Genomic DNA, 14,096 nt, shown 5'->3' with positions numbered 1-14,096 from the left:
AAGTTTTTTGTTTTTTTGTGATAAAATTGATTTTGATTTATAGCTCGTCAAATGATGAAACGCAGCAGATTTATGATGCATTTAGAAAATATTGAGGAATTTTATTGAATTCGCATTGATGTGCAAAAAAAGACTTTTGCTAAATTGTAGCAGTAAATGTCATAAAAAAAAAGGGGGGAATACAAAAGCCTGTATTAACGTTTTTTACGCACTTCACTTTGCCGTTCATTGGGGGCTTCAAAGTGTCTTAAAAGCCAAGGAGCCAAGCTGCCAGCTTCACTCGTTGCCTTGGCAAATCCTTTCGTGCAGACGTAAACGTTTTGCAAAATTTATGTAAAAGATTTACGCATAAAATTGCGCGTCATTGAAGTTCAAATGCGGCAATTCAGATTTGTGATGCGATGTTGTTGGCTGATTGTAGGGGAAGCTGAGAGGGGGGAAAGCGTCGACATCATCAATACACTTCATCCATTAAGTGTGGCAGTCAAGGCGACCCAGTCACTCAGCTCAACTCCACTGAAGGCATGAGCTAAAGTTAAACGTTGCGCATACGCCATGTGTACTAGGACAAACTTAAGCGCGGCTATTAAAGTAAATTGAATAAAGCTGCGAGGGAGCCCAAGTGGCAAAGGAGGGGAGAGAAGGGGGGGCGTGAGTATGCTACGCAAATTCGAGATTCGTATGAACGCGATATTTTATGCATTTGTTTGTTGTTTGACTTTGAAGTGTGCACAAATACGACACAGGCAACCAACACTTTTCATTTTTTTCCCACTTCTTCGCTTCTCCCCTCTTTTTATTCTCAATGCTTTATCAGCACATGCACAGACCCTGTCTTTCTGGCGTGGGCTTTTGGTTTTCGGTTTTCAAGTTGCCGAAATCTCAACGATATATTTTACATCATTACGAGTATATCGTAGCCGCCAGCGATTTCTCAGTTTTGTGGCTCTTATTGCTGTTGTTGTTGTGCTTTATGTTGTGACGCTTTCTCGCGATTTTATGACTTCCCATTCCAACTCAAAACGCATCCCTATCAGGCAAAGGCAATGCTATTGAAGCAGATTTCGCTGACGCTTATTTTCCCTCTACACTCCACTCAAACACATTTTCCTGCTCAATGAAAATCATTCTTCGATATGGTATTTTTTTTTCTACTTGACACACATGTGTGTATACACTGATAGAAAAAATGTTTTAAAATTAAGATTTTGGTCTCAAAATTAAGAATTTTGACTTAAATATTCCCCAAAATCATAAAATTGTTAATGTAAGAAAGTACATCTTGGTTTTAAGAACATTTCAAATAAGACCAAGTTCTTGTTATAAAAATAAATGTTCTTAAAATTGAAGTTACGAAATAAAAAAAAGAAATTTTTTAATTTATAAGTTTTTTCTTATAATCTTAACAATTTTTTCTGGTTTGTTAATTTTTTAGAAATGTTAATTTACTGTGTTTTTTCTTTGAAACGAGTGGTTCTTTCGAACCACTATTGTCTTTAAATGACATATGACACATTAATACGTTCCTAATAATTTTAGATTTTTATTCTTGTAATAAAAACAACGATTTTTTAGATTAATATTCTTAAAATTAGTAATATGGTCTTAAAATGGTATTATTTGATGAATAAAGTATTAAAGATGAATGTTCTTGATTTTAGAAGTTGTTCTTTTTTTTCAGTGTAAGTGTATGGCATTGATTTACCTTGATTTCCCCAGCCAGGCGACACTTTTAGCATCATTATCTGCACGGCATCGAATGCTCAAGCACTTTGAGTTATGCGCCAGGCAGACGCTCAAAAACCATTAAAAAAAGATACAAATAAATGGCAGGCAAATAGGAAACACACACAAATCTGCACAGATACACGTGCCAGTAATAAGATATGTGTAAATATGTACACACACAAAATTTGACACTCTAAAGCAGAAGTGTAAACAATTTCATGCTATTCAAATTAACCTCATAATTAAGCAAGTTATTTTAGGCATTTTTACTTGCAAAACATAATGGAACTTGGAATTCATGATATTCACAAGACAATATTGAATTGTTTGCATAGCTGAAAATAAGAAAATTTCAATTGATATTTAACCTACCAAATTAATGTTGACAACAAAATTGCAACACGAATTGAAATTTACGAATAGAATGTATAGTATGAGGAATGGAGAAGAAGAGTTAGAGCAAGCTATTAATAGACAGAGTTGTAGCTATAAGTATAATCATTAATATTTTACTAGCATTCAAAATAGTTGTATTTTTTTATTTTTTGAAAAGTTTTAGTTAGCATTGAAAATGAAAAGATATTAAAGTTCTTCAACTCGCCTTACGGAAAAATAGTTTAATTAAAATTAATAATCAGATTTTTGAAAAATATAAAATGTTTGGTTTAAAAAAATTTTTTTAAAAATTTAGAAAAATGTGTGAAAACTGTGTTTTCGATAGTATTCCCTGATATATCATTTTTTATGCGATATTATTATCGATATGTACATAAATTTCAAAATGTGTAAAATCTTTTAATTGAAATTAATAATTAGATTTTTAAAAAATTAAAAATTTTTGGAAAATATAAAAAAAATGGAAACAAATTTAGAACAATGTTGAAAACTGTGTTTTCAATAGCTATCCTGAAATACCATATTTTTTTGCGATATTTTTATATTTATACTTTGTATTCGATATTTTTATGTATGTATATAAATTTCAAAATGTGTAGAATGTCAAGTATCATTCATCTAAAAACAGGCGTTTTTGGGGTGCTCAAAGGAGATTAGATACATGACACAAAACGCAAGACACAAGTCAAATGTTTGATGTTTGCGCCCAAGAATCTGGACACAATCTTAATTTGGATAAGTGCACTGCTTACAGCTGCAATGTCTGGGCAGAAAGTTCGCACATATCTCAGACACTAAACCGATGGTCGATGTTATTGGATGTTGGCACATAAACCGAGCATATGTGTGTGTGTGTGGGTGTGTGTGGGTGTGTGTGGGTGTGTGCTTAACACACCATTGAACTGTTGCGAAACAATAACAAGAGCAACAACAACAACATATGTCCGGTCGTAGCCCCCTTGGCCATCCCGACAAATCCCATTTGATGTTCACTCAGCAGAAAGGCAACGCCAATGAAGCATGCAAAAGGTATTTCTGTTTTCTGTTTTCGTTGCCGATTTCTTGGTTTCTCTTGGTCTTCTTCGCGCTTGCCGAGATTTTGGCTTTGTAGCTCAAAATCGACAGGCACAGCAACAACAACAATAATAACAATAACAACAAGGAACAAATGTGCAAACATCATGAAAAACGCAGGCACAAAGAAATAAAAAAAAAAACCAAAAAAAGCAAGCGAAAAACGACTGCAAAAAATTACAGAAGGAACAAAGACAAAGGCCAAAGGCTACTAGAAGAAGCTGTCGATATACAGGAAAGTTTTTCGTATTCCTTTTGGATTTTTATTGAACTTTAAACCGCATAAATAGCAACAGCAGCAGCCAAAATGTAGCGCATAAATTCCTTTATTTAACTTGTATGCGTTCTTTGTGCGATTTTAATCTTAAATGCGGCTACTAAGGATGCACCAATGTCCACGTTTCCGCCTTTTTTTTTTTGTAGTATTGTAAATACGCGTAAGTGAATGGCATTGGATCAGGAAGTCGAAAATGTAGCTGCGGCTGATGCTATTGTACATTGTACATTGTCCATTGGGTCATAAAATGGCTTCCGGTTATGCTTGAAGTAAGATTAACTTGTCGTTTGCAATTTCTCTTTGATTTGTTTCAAAAGAAGGGCGCAACTAGACGAGGTGGATGGTGGGTGGTGGGTGGTGGATGACGGTTGAAAGGGCATCGAAGGTGGGGCAAAGGCAAACCGTGTGGAGTTGAGCTTGTTTTCTTGTCCTGTTGCTTGCGTCTGAATTCACTTTCATCCTTTGCTACATACCCTATAACCATATTATATAGACAGAACCTTTCTACAGTGAGTTTGAAAGAAATGAAAATATAATTCTTTAAAGAATAAATATGTACATATGAATTTTAAATTTCTATGTTATCTGCAGATTTTTAAATTCTTTTTTTTTTTTTTTTTAATATGACGTGTTTGATTTTGCGTTTCCTTCTTAAGAATGCTAAAACCAGAAAACATTTTTAGTAAGGAAAACGCACCCATAACCGAAATAAATTAGTTTTCCAGAAATATGTTATTATTCTCTGTATGTTTATAAGTTTTCTTAATATTTATAAATAACAAAAATTCTGATTTGAAAAGTTGCTAGTTCATATGTTGAACAAACTTGAAAATTGCATAACTTTGTCAAAAGTGAACCGATTTTAAAAAGAATTGTCATTTTGATCATGGTTTGGCCTCTAAATTCATTCTGCATTTAAATTTAGTTCATTTAGAAAATTTAAAATTTTTCGACCATCACCGCCAAGATTCGATTTCGTTGATAAGGGTCCCCCCTTGTGATTTTCAAAAATTCAAAATTTTAAATCTCAAGTTTTTACTTTTAATCAACTCCTTATATCGCAATTAGTATAAAACAACACTTTAAATTTGATTCTGAGACCTTTCATTTTTTTGTAAAAAATCATGTCAAAATGAAGAAATATTTTGACTTGTAAAATGCTAGATCAGAGGCTTCAGCAAGTTTGAACTGTCATAACTTTGGCAAAACTGTACCGATTTTCAAGCGGAATGTCATTTTGATCATGGTTTGGCCCCTTTATTAATTCTGTATTAAAATTTTGTTTATTAAGAAATTTTTTTATTTTTCGACTATCGAAGCTAAGGTTCTGTGTTGATGGTAAGGGCTCCCCCTTTGAAATTTTGAAAATTCAATATTTTAAATCTCAATTTTTTACTTTTAATCAACTGCTTATATCGCACTAAGTATAAAACAACACTTTAAATTTGAAAATGATTTAATCGTTAGCATGGCATGATGGGAATTCAGAACTTTTATTATATTTATGTTTAGAAGGTATTGCCGACTCTGTCATTTTAAAATGTTACGCCTCAGTATACCGTGTAATTGTTGTGTTCTTGTTTTCCCAATTTGTACAAATTGATTTATAACGATTCATTTTGCGAGCAGCTGCTCCGAGGCCCACAAAGTTGACCCAACGCTTGGTAACGTACTATACTATGTATATAGCCAGCGAATAGTCTCAGGTGTGAGTTTTATTTGTTCTGAAATTGTTTTGTGCCTTTGTTTTGATGCCTGCCCGCAACAAAGTCAAGCCTCGAGATGCCCCTTTTTCTCTTTTTCTCCCACTTTTTTTTATTTCATTTATTTTCTCTGTTTCGATTGTTTTTGCTGCTTTTAATTCGGCTTCATGCGGGCCATAGAAGTGCGCTCAGCTTTCACTTTTCTCTAGCAACCGTCAAAATCTGGCACAAACATTAAGCCTAGTCGAGACCACTGTGCAATTAAGCCACGCAATCAGAATGCAAGATGAAGGCTTTCCAAACAATGGCGACTCGCCGCCTTGTTGACAAAATGGCGGCCGCAAGCTGCAAAGCCAACAAATGCGCCGTTGCATGACAGAAGCTTGTTGTTGGATTACACTTTTAGGTGATGTTGTCTTTGAGTTCACTTTGCTCTGCAGTTTCGCTGTTTTGTTTACTAACAACTGTGAAATGCTTTCATTACCTTTAGCTTTTCAGCTAAAAAGCATTTGGCGTATTCACGGGCAGCGGTTAAACGGGTTAAGAGCATAGCAAACAGAATATAAAAAAAAATAGTAAATATTTTTACATTTGACCATAATTTAGCGAAACACAATTTAAGCTTGGGTTAACTGCTTAAATTAATTATTAAGCAAATCTCAACATTTTACCCAAAATATCAAATTGTAATGGGATATTTACGCTTACTGTTTATCTGCATTAGAAAAAGTATTTCGGTGGTTTTACCAATAAATTAATTGTTTAATTCTTGTTTGCAAGTGGGTAAAATTCTTTTGTAAGAAGAAAATCAGGTGGATTTTTAATCGTTTTTCAATTAATAAAAATATTTTGTTAAGTAAAGTAAAGTGAGAAATATGGCAACACTGATTTTAATTTACCTGCAGTGCTGAACTAATTCAAATTATAGCAAGACATATAATTAGTTATAGATATGAAACTTTTGAATTTCATTACAGTTAAAAATATTACAATGAAAGGTTTATCAGTACTCTTAGGTAAGCAAATCAACCTAAATTCAGATATACATTTTTTAGGCTAATTTAAGCTAATTATTTTTTTGCAGCTTTAGTGCTCCTGGAAGCCAAAGGGATTTCAAACTCCCAGCAATCAATTGAGGATTTTAATTATGCAATTGAAATAACAACGGCTCGACAATATTCTGGACAGCTTGGACGCACAGTGGGTCGAACTCGCAAAACCTTAAAGCGTACAATGGAATTGCCAGATGAAAGTATGCTGGGAAATAAAACGGAAAACTATTGCTGCTTTTGGTTATATCAAAATCATCCAGCATTGCCAGATGATTGGGAGCATCGGGAGGAATATCCATTTGATTTCTTGTTCAATGGCAACTTTATCAAGAATGAGCGCAACCCTAAGGCTGAAATAGATCACTAACTGTGCGTAAACTCCACAAATTGTGGCTGAGTTAATTGAGCCAACGGCACGTAGTTGTTGCTTACACATAAAATTATAATTAACTTTGTCTGACCAAAGGACTTTGGCCCAAAAACTTGTCTTAAAGTTAGTGCAATACACTGAACGCTTTTTGCGCCTAAAATCCTGACAGCACATAATGGATTTGACACATTATAATCAGGTTTGCATAGCGTCAACTGCTCGGCAGGAGGTCCTTTTTGGGCTCAATTCACAGGAGGCCCACCGACAAGTCGGCTAGCGATGATGATGGAAAGATGGATAGATGGAGAGCTGGATAAATGAAGGAATGAAGAGATGGAGAGATGATAGCTGAGAGCCGAAGGCGCTTTTGCAAAGATGCAGACATCAAACTTGGACTTTGCTTGCTTATTTGGTCACTAAGCGTACAAGCTGCTCAGAATTGTTGTTGTTGTTATTCGTTTGGAGTTCATCAACAGTGCTGAGGATGCTGATAAGCAGCAGCATCAGCTATAGAAGCGGAATGGGACTCATGTCTAAGCATTTACTTAGTTAATTAAATTCAGCTTCTTTGGGGAATGTCAGAATGTCAGCTTTATGCTGTAGGGCGTGTTGGCCAAGTTGGCCACGTTGCACGTGTGCTCCTGGACTGCAGTAGCTGGAACTTGTGAATTGGATTGTCTGTTGGCCAGGTTTGCGAGCAAAGTTTGCACAACGTACACTCAGAAAAATATGCCATCCGTTTGTTTCTTCAAATTTAAAGATTTCTGTGTACTCAAAATCTTAAATTAAGTGTGAATCGATCTTTAATTTTGAATTCTGAACATAACAGCTTTCTGAAGTAAAAGTTCGATTTTAACCAAACTTAGTCAAAATATATAAAATACCTCACAAAACCACAAAGTTATTAATACTTAACTAGTTTAAGATTACTTTGTACTTAAAATAGTATTTTTCAAGATCGAATAAACTTAAAAATAAGAATATTTTTTGAACTAGAACTAGATTAGTTCAAGATTTTTGTGTACTTAAACTAGTATGTTTTCAATCTTTACAGACTTGAAAAGTCTGATACTTAAGTATGCCAGAAAAATTTCATTTTAAGGTTTCCGAACTTGCGAAAACCGAACTTGAAATAAGATGTTACCTAATTCCGAACTTAGACAGCTTTTGAGATCGTTTTTATTTGAATATCCCCTGTTTGAGTACGAAAATTTTGATTTTTTTTTCTGAGTGTACTAGTATTTGCCCATATCGTAGATAAATAACCAAAGCACTAAAGTTGTTTGCTTTTAATCTAGCATTTTTCTCTGTTTTAAATCAAAGTCTATGATTAGTTACGATGCAGTGCAATATCTTTTTACACATTGCATAACTCACTTGGCTAGTTTTAGCAATTTAATGCTTCAATGCCTAATGAAAATGCTGCATAGATTTAAATATCCCAGTTCTTGGCACCTATTTGCAAATACTCGTATTCATCTCAAACTTCGTATGCAGAACCTGCAAATTGACATTCAGTATGAACTGGAATTCCCTACGAGGGACTCTCCAGATACATCGTATATACATATGAGTGTGTGTGTGTGTGTGTGCAACTTATGCAAGCAAATAATTTTAAATTGAATCGAATTCAAATGATTTGCACAGTCAATGGCCGTAGCTTATTGAAGTGCCTCAGCTCGTGTCTTAAAATCCAATTTTCTATATATTTTCAGGCTTTTTGGGCACTACTTTAAATCCTAGGGTAATTTAAAAATTTCTTCCTGAAGTCACTGTTGCCAACTTAGCTATTTTAAACCTAGATATGGCTATTTTCAGAGTTTGTTTGCTAGAAAGATTTAAAAATTTCTAATTTACTGGAAAATTTAAGTTTAGCTGCAGTCAAATTTTAAATTTTCATCAATTTATTAATTTATTTCAACTTTAATGCATTTTGAAATTTGACTTCAGCTAAATTTAAAATTTTACAGTAAATTAAAATGCAAATCGATTTATCGACATGATTTAGTTGTGACACAAACCATTTAACGCACGCAACGCAATTAGGAGCAGCTATCGATATCAACAGTGAATATCGCTAGCAGCTGCCTATCGATCGATCAGCTGTTTTTAGTTTATTTTTGCGCGCGAATTCTGCCTATTGTGTGTTGCTCATTGTGATTAAAACATTTGTGTTTAACATTAAATTTGTGTAAATTGAAAAGTGTGTTTGGCATGTCTGTTTTGCTGGCAGATATTGATGCCACCTGCGCTGCGCTTGGCGTTAGCGATGGAAGCCGCTACCAAGCGGAGCCCGATGCTGCCGAGGGACTGAAAGTAAGAGAGACTGAAGGGAGAGAGACGGATTGAGAGAGGAAAGAGGATTTAATCAATTTTGTATGCATTGCAGCATCTCATTTGGATATTGCGTCGTGATCTGGACAATCATGAGTATCGTCGTCACCTGGGACGCGCCAAAGTGTTGCAAACGGATTTGGTCTACATGCTGCCTGACTATGTGCAAAATGAGGAGTTGTCTGATCTGCTGATTCGCCTGTTGGTCATATTGACAAACCCCACGTTGTTGCTGTATCGCGACGGACCGCCCAATGATAATCATGGACGCAAGGTATTCCTCGAGTTGATCGACATACTGCAGGGCTACAAAGCGGCGTTTGCCAAGGATAAAATCTGGACAGCTTTGTTTGAAAAACTAAAGCAAGCTCTGGAAATAGTAAGTACTGGAAATCTTGGAAAAATATGATAAATTAAATATTCTCAAAACACTGAATTAACAATGAGCACGAGCAGCTCCGAAGAAGATAGCCAGGATGACAGGGACATTGAAATTGCATCAGACTTTGACATGGAATCAGACATTGAAAGTGAGCAGGAGCAGGAGGAGCTTGAGGATGCGGGGGATAGTGCAGAGTCGGAGAGCAACTTCTATACGTGCCTGGTGTGCATGAATACAGCTCAGGATCCGGTGGTTGCCTTCTGTGGTCATATGTTTTGTGCTCAATGCATTCACAAGTGGATGAGATCGCAGCTTGGCAGCTATGCCAAGTGTCCATACTGTCAGTCGATCATTGGCGATAACACATTGATCAGTGTCAACACCACTGCCATGTCCGGCTATTCGGGTTGCCAGTCCATTGCCGAGCATCGTCACTTTTCCAATATTATTCAACATGCTGTCCCAGCACCCGAGGAATCAATGTTCATTGGTGGCCTTGTGTTACATTCGCCCGAGCTGATGCCTCGCATGAAACCGCTGGCCCCAGAGCTGCTCCTGGAGTACTTCAAGGCTCCGTGCCGTTTATACTTCTTTGATGCTCCGATTTTGCAACGCAGCTTTATGCTAATTATGCTCTTCTATCTTTTTATCGCCACCTTGCGCATGGACGGCACAGTCTAATTCCAAATATTCCCATTTATCGAAATGTTTTTTGTTTAACAAAATATTTTACATATATTCTTAAGTTACTTGCGCTGGAAAATATGCTGTTAATTGGGGCTATTTAATGAACGGACTGTACTAAAGCCAAGGCAATTATCGGCCTGGCATTTGCACAACTATTTTTGTAATCTTTATAGCCCTTAGAAGTATTAATGTGGCAGTGGTCGCGTAAAACTTTTAATGGCTCTCGTGCAGCTGCCAGCAGTCAAGTTGGGGAAAATGTTTTTCACATTTCCCTTGGCCGTTGTCTTTTGTTTTGGCCATGGTATTTGCTTTCCTTCCATTGCCAGCTTTGGCTCTAGATTTTAACTTGTCTCTGTCATTTTTTTTTTATTTTGTTCGCTTCATAACTAATTTGAACTTCATTTACTATCTACTTTTCATCTTTGGCGAACAGCTTTCAGGTTTTACTTTTTTCTCCTTAATCTTTCCGTTAATCCTTGGAGAGTTTCATTTTAAGACCAACAAAAAGGCAAGTTTAAGATTCAGCATCTCAACTCTTTGATGTTGTTGCAACTTTTTTTTTGGCTCGACAAACGTGTCGGAAATTCGAAATGTTAAAAAATTTAATTTTGTAAAAATCACACGAAATCAAATCGACGCTACAAACTTTTTAGCTTTACCTCAACAAAAAACCGCAACAAGTCGATTTAATAAACACCCGACGAAATAAAAAAAAAAGGAAGGAAAATGCCAGGAGGCACCTTGAAATCAAACACGTTGTTGCTCCCACAAGGAAATCTGTGGTTTTTCTAGCCGTCGTTAACGTGCCCAATGTCACATAGCAAAATCAAGTGGGAGTTTTCCGTGTAGGGGGCATAGCCGAAAGCCACAATCAAAAATAGAGAAAAGCTGGGAAAAAAAATGAATGAAAACAACAATAACAAGGTTTTTGGGTACAATTTGTAACATTTTGTGTGGGTGACTTGTCTGAGAGTAAAATGTTTTCAATTGCTAAATTGTAGCTGAAAGAAATGAATACCAAAAAATTGAACTGGAAATTAAGTAGAATGAGTGGAATTGGAATATGTGAATTTTTTTATTTGAGTATGTATAAGAAATCGGAAATGGAAAAACCTTTCAACTGGCTTGTTTGAGTATTACTTAATAATTGACTGTTTTCCAATTAAAAAAAATAACAAGAAAGAAATAGCATTACGACATTGTTTTTGGTTTTAAACCCGCCTTTTTTGTATTACTTTATAATTGACTGTTTTTCATTTTAAAAGAAACGAGAAAGAAATAATATTACGACATTATTTTTGGTTAAACTTTAAAAATAATGAGCAGAAATAAGTCAAATAATTTTTTCCAATATTAATTTGGGCCTCTAAGTTCTAAAATGACCTCCGAAGCTATATTGACGGTTTCGTTTACCTGTAAAATGACAATATGTAAATAAATTTCAACAAGTTTTTAGTGTGCATGTTTAATTTTAATATTTTTACAAATATGCCGTTTGATTGGATTAGTTTTTAAACCTACCTTTCACGAAAAAATTAATAAGTTAAATTGATAGGTTAATTTTTAAGTTTTAGTTATTCAAAAAAAACTCACATTGTAAACGATGTAATTTAACGAGTAAAAAATTCATTTTAAAAAAAACGTACCGTTAAAAATATTTATATTATTTTAATTACTTTTCAAGTTACTGTAATTAAAAGGAAAAGTGTCTTGAGGGACGCTTAAGTGTTAGAGGGATAAATTTAAAAAATCAAGAATAGGTGTTAATTTTCAACTTTTACATAAAAATTGTTATTTAATTATTATTTTGCACTTTTTAGTGTTATTTTGTAACTTTCAAATAAAAGTTTGGAAATAATTGTTAAGCTCCAATTTTAATTTTTAAGACTAATAACAGTTACGGTCCCTGGTTAAGACTGAAAACTTTTTTTAAGTCCTTTTCAATAACCTTTTGTCCTTTAAGTTATTATATATTATTATTTAATTCGAGAAAAAGGCTTGGAAATTCTAAGTTGTTTATCAACTTTTATTAGCAATTATCAACATAGAATGGAAATCTCTAGTAACTATTAAAATGATATAGATGCTGTAATCTTGGCACACACACATACACAGGCGTGCACTCTCACTTATACATAGACAAGCAGAAAAGTTCTCTCGCAAAAGCGAAATAAATTCATTTAAAGCCGATTGAATCGACATTCATAACACTCCGGGGAGCAATTCCAAAGGATTTTCATGGTGCTGCGTTGCCAGCAAAGAGTCGCCAGAGGATTTCTTTAGATTTTCATTTTTTAGCTAACGCTTTTTATTTTTATTTTCCTTTTTTGTAGCTTAAATGCTAGCGAATTTCTATATGAGTGCTGTCTCTACATTACAGTTGTAGTTGTTGTTGCTGCTGTTGTTGTTGTTGGTGCTGTTCCTGTTGTTGTCGTTGATAATGAATGTGTGGGAAGATTGGAGCTGTAATGCCGTCGGCTGTTGGTTGCTTGCTGACTTTTTATGCTTTACTTCCTTATTTGCGTGGCTCCGACTTACACGCTTTGATGTATGCGCGGCAAGCAGCCAAGTGGACAGCCAGAGGGGGTTGCTTCGGTTGGAAGGGGGGGCAGATGTGATAACTCTTTGGGTTTCTAAAAGGAATGGGAAGCGAGGAGCCGTTGTTGTTGTTGCGTAGGGTAACCAAAAGCGGAAGTCATTATTAACTTTGCCTTTGAATGAGGCGCTCGAACGGCTTTTCGACTATAGAGATGAATGGTAGGTGGTTGTCCATGTCCACCGGAGGAGTCGGAGTCAAAGTCACAGCTGGCTTGTAGGCACAAAAGCCGCATTAGTTGTATTTATTTGTAAGCCGACAGCAGTAACTGCTCCATGTTCTTATGCTATTCTCTACGTCGCCCCCACCGACACAAATTGATTTCATCTTGACTTTGTTGTGGTGTTGTGAAGTCATCTACTCATCTACCCATCTGGGTATGTTGTCCCAGGCTTGGCTGCCTTCCGTTCTGCAGTCGAGCTACATAAATTTGCAATTTAATTTAATTTAATTTCATTTGATTATTTTAACTTGACTCGTGGGATTTGCCGCTTAGATTTTTACACTGGGATTTGCCGCAAGACATTTTTATTATTTTGACTTTTAATGTTCTCCTAACATCTTTACAGGCCTTTGCCATACGCAGCGAGGAGCAGAATCTGCTGATTGAACGTATCCTGGTGCTGGTGCGCAATGTTCTGCAAGTGCCAGCCAATCCGGAGGCGGAATGTCGAGCGGACAACGATGCCAGTTTGCATGATCAGGTTATTTGGGCGCTTCATCAAACGGGCATGTTGGATCTGGTGCTGTTTATTGTCTCCTCACCGGATGAGGAACAATTTCATCTGCACGGACTGGAAATCATATGTCTACTATATCGCGAACAGGTAACACAAATTGTATTCCTTGTGACATAACGTTTCTAATTGCAAAATTTCTCTCATATCCTTTAGAATGCCGAGTCCCTGGCGGATGCTTCACTGCAGCGCAGTCTCAGCGAGAAGCAGCGCGATCAACAGGAACTCCTGGCTGCACGTCGTCGTGAGAATGCTCGCCGTCAGGCTCGTCCTCCGTCCGGTCGGCATTCGCGCTTCGGCGGCACTTATGTCATACGTAACATGAAATCCGTGTCTGATCGTGATATTATCTGCCATCAGGCACTGCAGCGTGTGTCTGCTATTGATTTTGATCGTGAAAAGCAGGCGCAGAAACGATCCCATCGTCACATAAAGGAGGAAGCGCAGGTGACGAGACGTAGCGCCTTTACTGTCAGGTAAACTACAATACATGTAGCCACTAGCTATACATATATCTTGGCATGAAGATTGAGTTGACTGTGTCCATTTGTCTGTGGCAACTTCCTGCACTTTGGCCTGTGTGTCTATTGTGCGGCTCTGAATGCGGCCATTAGCATCGGAATTGTTATGGTTCGGCTGCCAGGCCACATTCCGGTCATTGATTTTCGATTTTACGCTGCAGTCGAACCGAGCGAGCGTATAAAATAATATTCAATAATAAATGAAGGCATTTCCTTTTACCCATCGAAATCCGGCTTCC

The 14,096-nt window shown here is 36.2% G+C and overlaps 3 protein-coding genes across 3 annotated transcripts in view; all 3 read left to right on the top strand.

The window, feature by feature from the left end:
- The first annotated feature begins 6,169 nt into the window (after positions 1-6,169).
- On the top strand, positions 6,170-6,632 carry LOC117791171. The gene is made up of 2 exons (XM_034630849.1): positions 6,170-6,194; positions 6,263-6,632. The coding sequence occupies exons 1-2, from the start codon at positions 6,170-6,172 to the stop codon at positions 6,595-6,597; spliced, it is 360 nt and encodes a 119-aa protein (XP_034486740.1). The 3' UTR covers positions 6,598-6,632.
- A 2,116-nt stretch (positions 6,633-8,748) lies between these two features.
- LOC117790110 (protein timeless homolog) overlaps positions 8,749-14,096 on the top strand; it is a 73,342-nt gene continuing 67,994 nt past the window's right edge. Inside the window, exons 1-4 of the mRNA XM_034629394.1 lie at positions 8,749-8,916; positions 8,990-9,313; positions 13,169-13,426; positions 13,493-13,812. Of these exons, the coding sequence (XP_034485285.1) occupies positions 8,815-8,916; positions 8,990-9,313; positions 13,169-13,426; positions 13,493-13,812 (1,004 nt within the window). The 5' untranslated portion in view covers positions 8,749-8,814. The remainder of the gene's footprint in view (positions 8,917-8,989; positions 9,314-13,168; positions 13,427-13,492; positions 13,813-14,096) is intronic.
- Positions 9,317-10,155, top strand: LOC117790111 (E3 ubiquitin-protein ligase ORTHRUS-LIKE 1). Its single transcript, XM_034629395.1, has one exon. The coding sequence runs from the start codon at positions 9,377-9,379 to the stop codon at positions 9,995-9,997; it is 621 nt and encodes a 206-aa protein (XP_034485286.1). The 5' UTR covers positions 9,317-9,376; the 3' UTR covers positions 9,998-10,155.

The sequence above is a fragment of the Drosophila innubila genome, assembly GCF_004354385.1.
Source record: "Drosophila innubila isolate TH190305 chromosome 3R unlocalized genomic scaffold, UK_Dinn_1.0 2_E_3R, whole genome shotgun sequence".
Taxonomy (NCBI): domain Eukaryota; kingdom Metazoa; phylum Arthropoda; class Insecta; order Diptera; family Drosophilidae; genus Drosophila; species Drosophila innubila.
This window is presented reverse-complemented; position numbering and strand designations above follow the sequence as displayed.

Excerpts from the sequence above, each read along its gene's own strand:
- LOC117791171 (XM_034630849.1), top strand. The coding sequence starts at position 6,170 with ATGAAAGGTTTATCAGTACTCTTAG. Across the intron at positions 6,195-6,262 it reads AGGTTTATCAGTACTCTTAG|CTTTAGTGCTCCTGGAAGCC; the intron begins GTAAGCAAATCA and ends ATTTTTTTGCAG.
- LOC117790111 (XM_034629395.1), top strand. The coding sequence starts at position 9,377 with ATGAGCACGAGCAGCTCCGAAGAAGATAGCCAGGATGACAGGGACATT.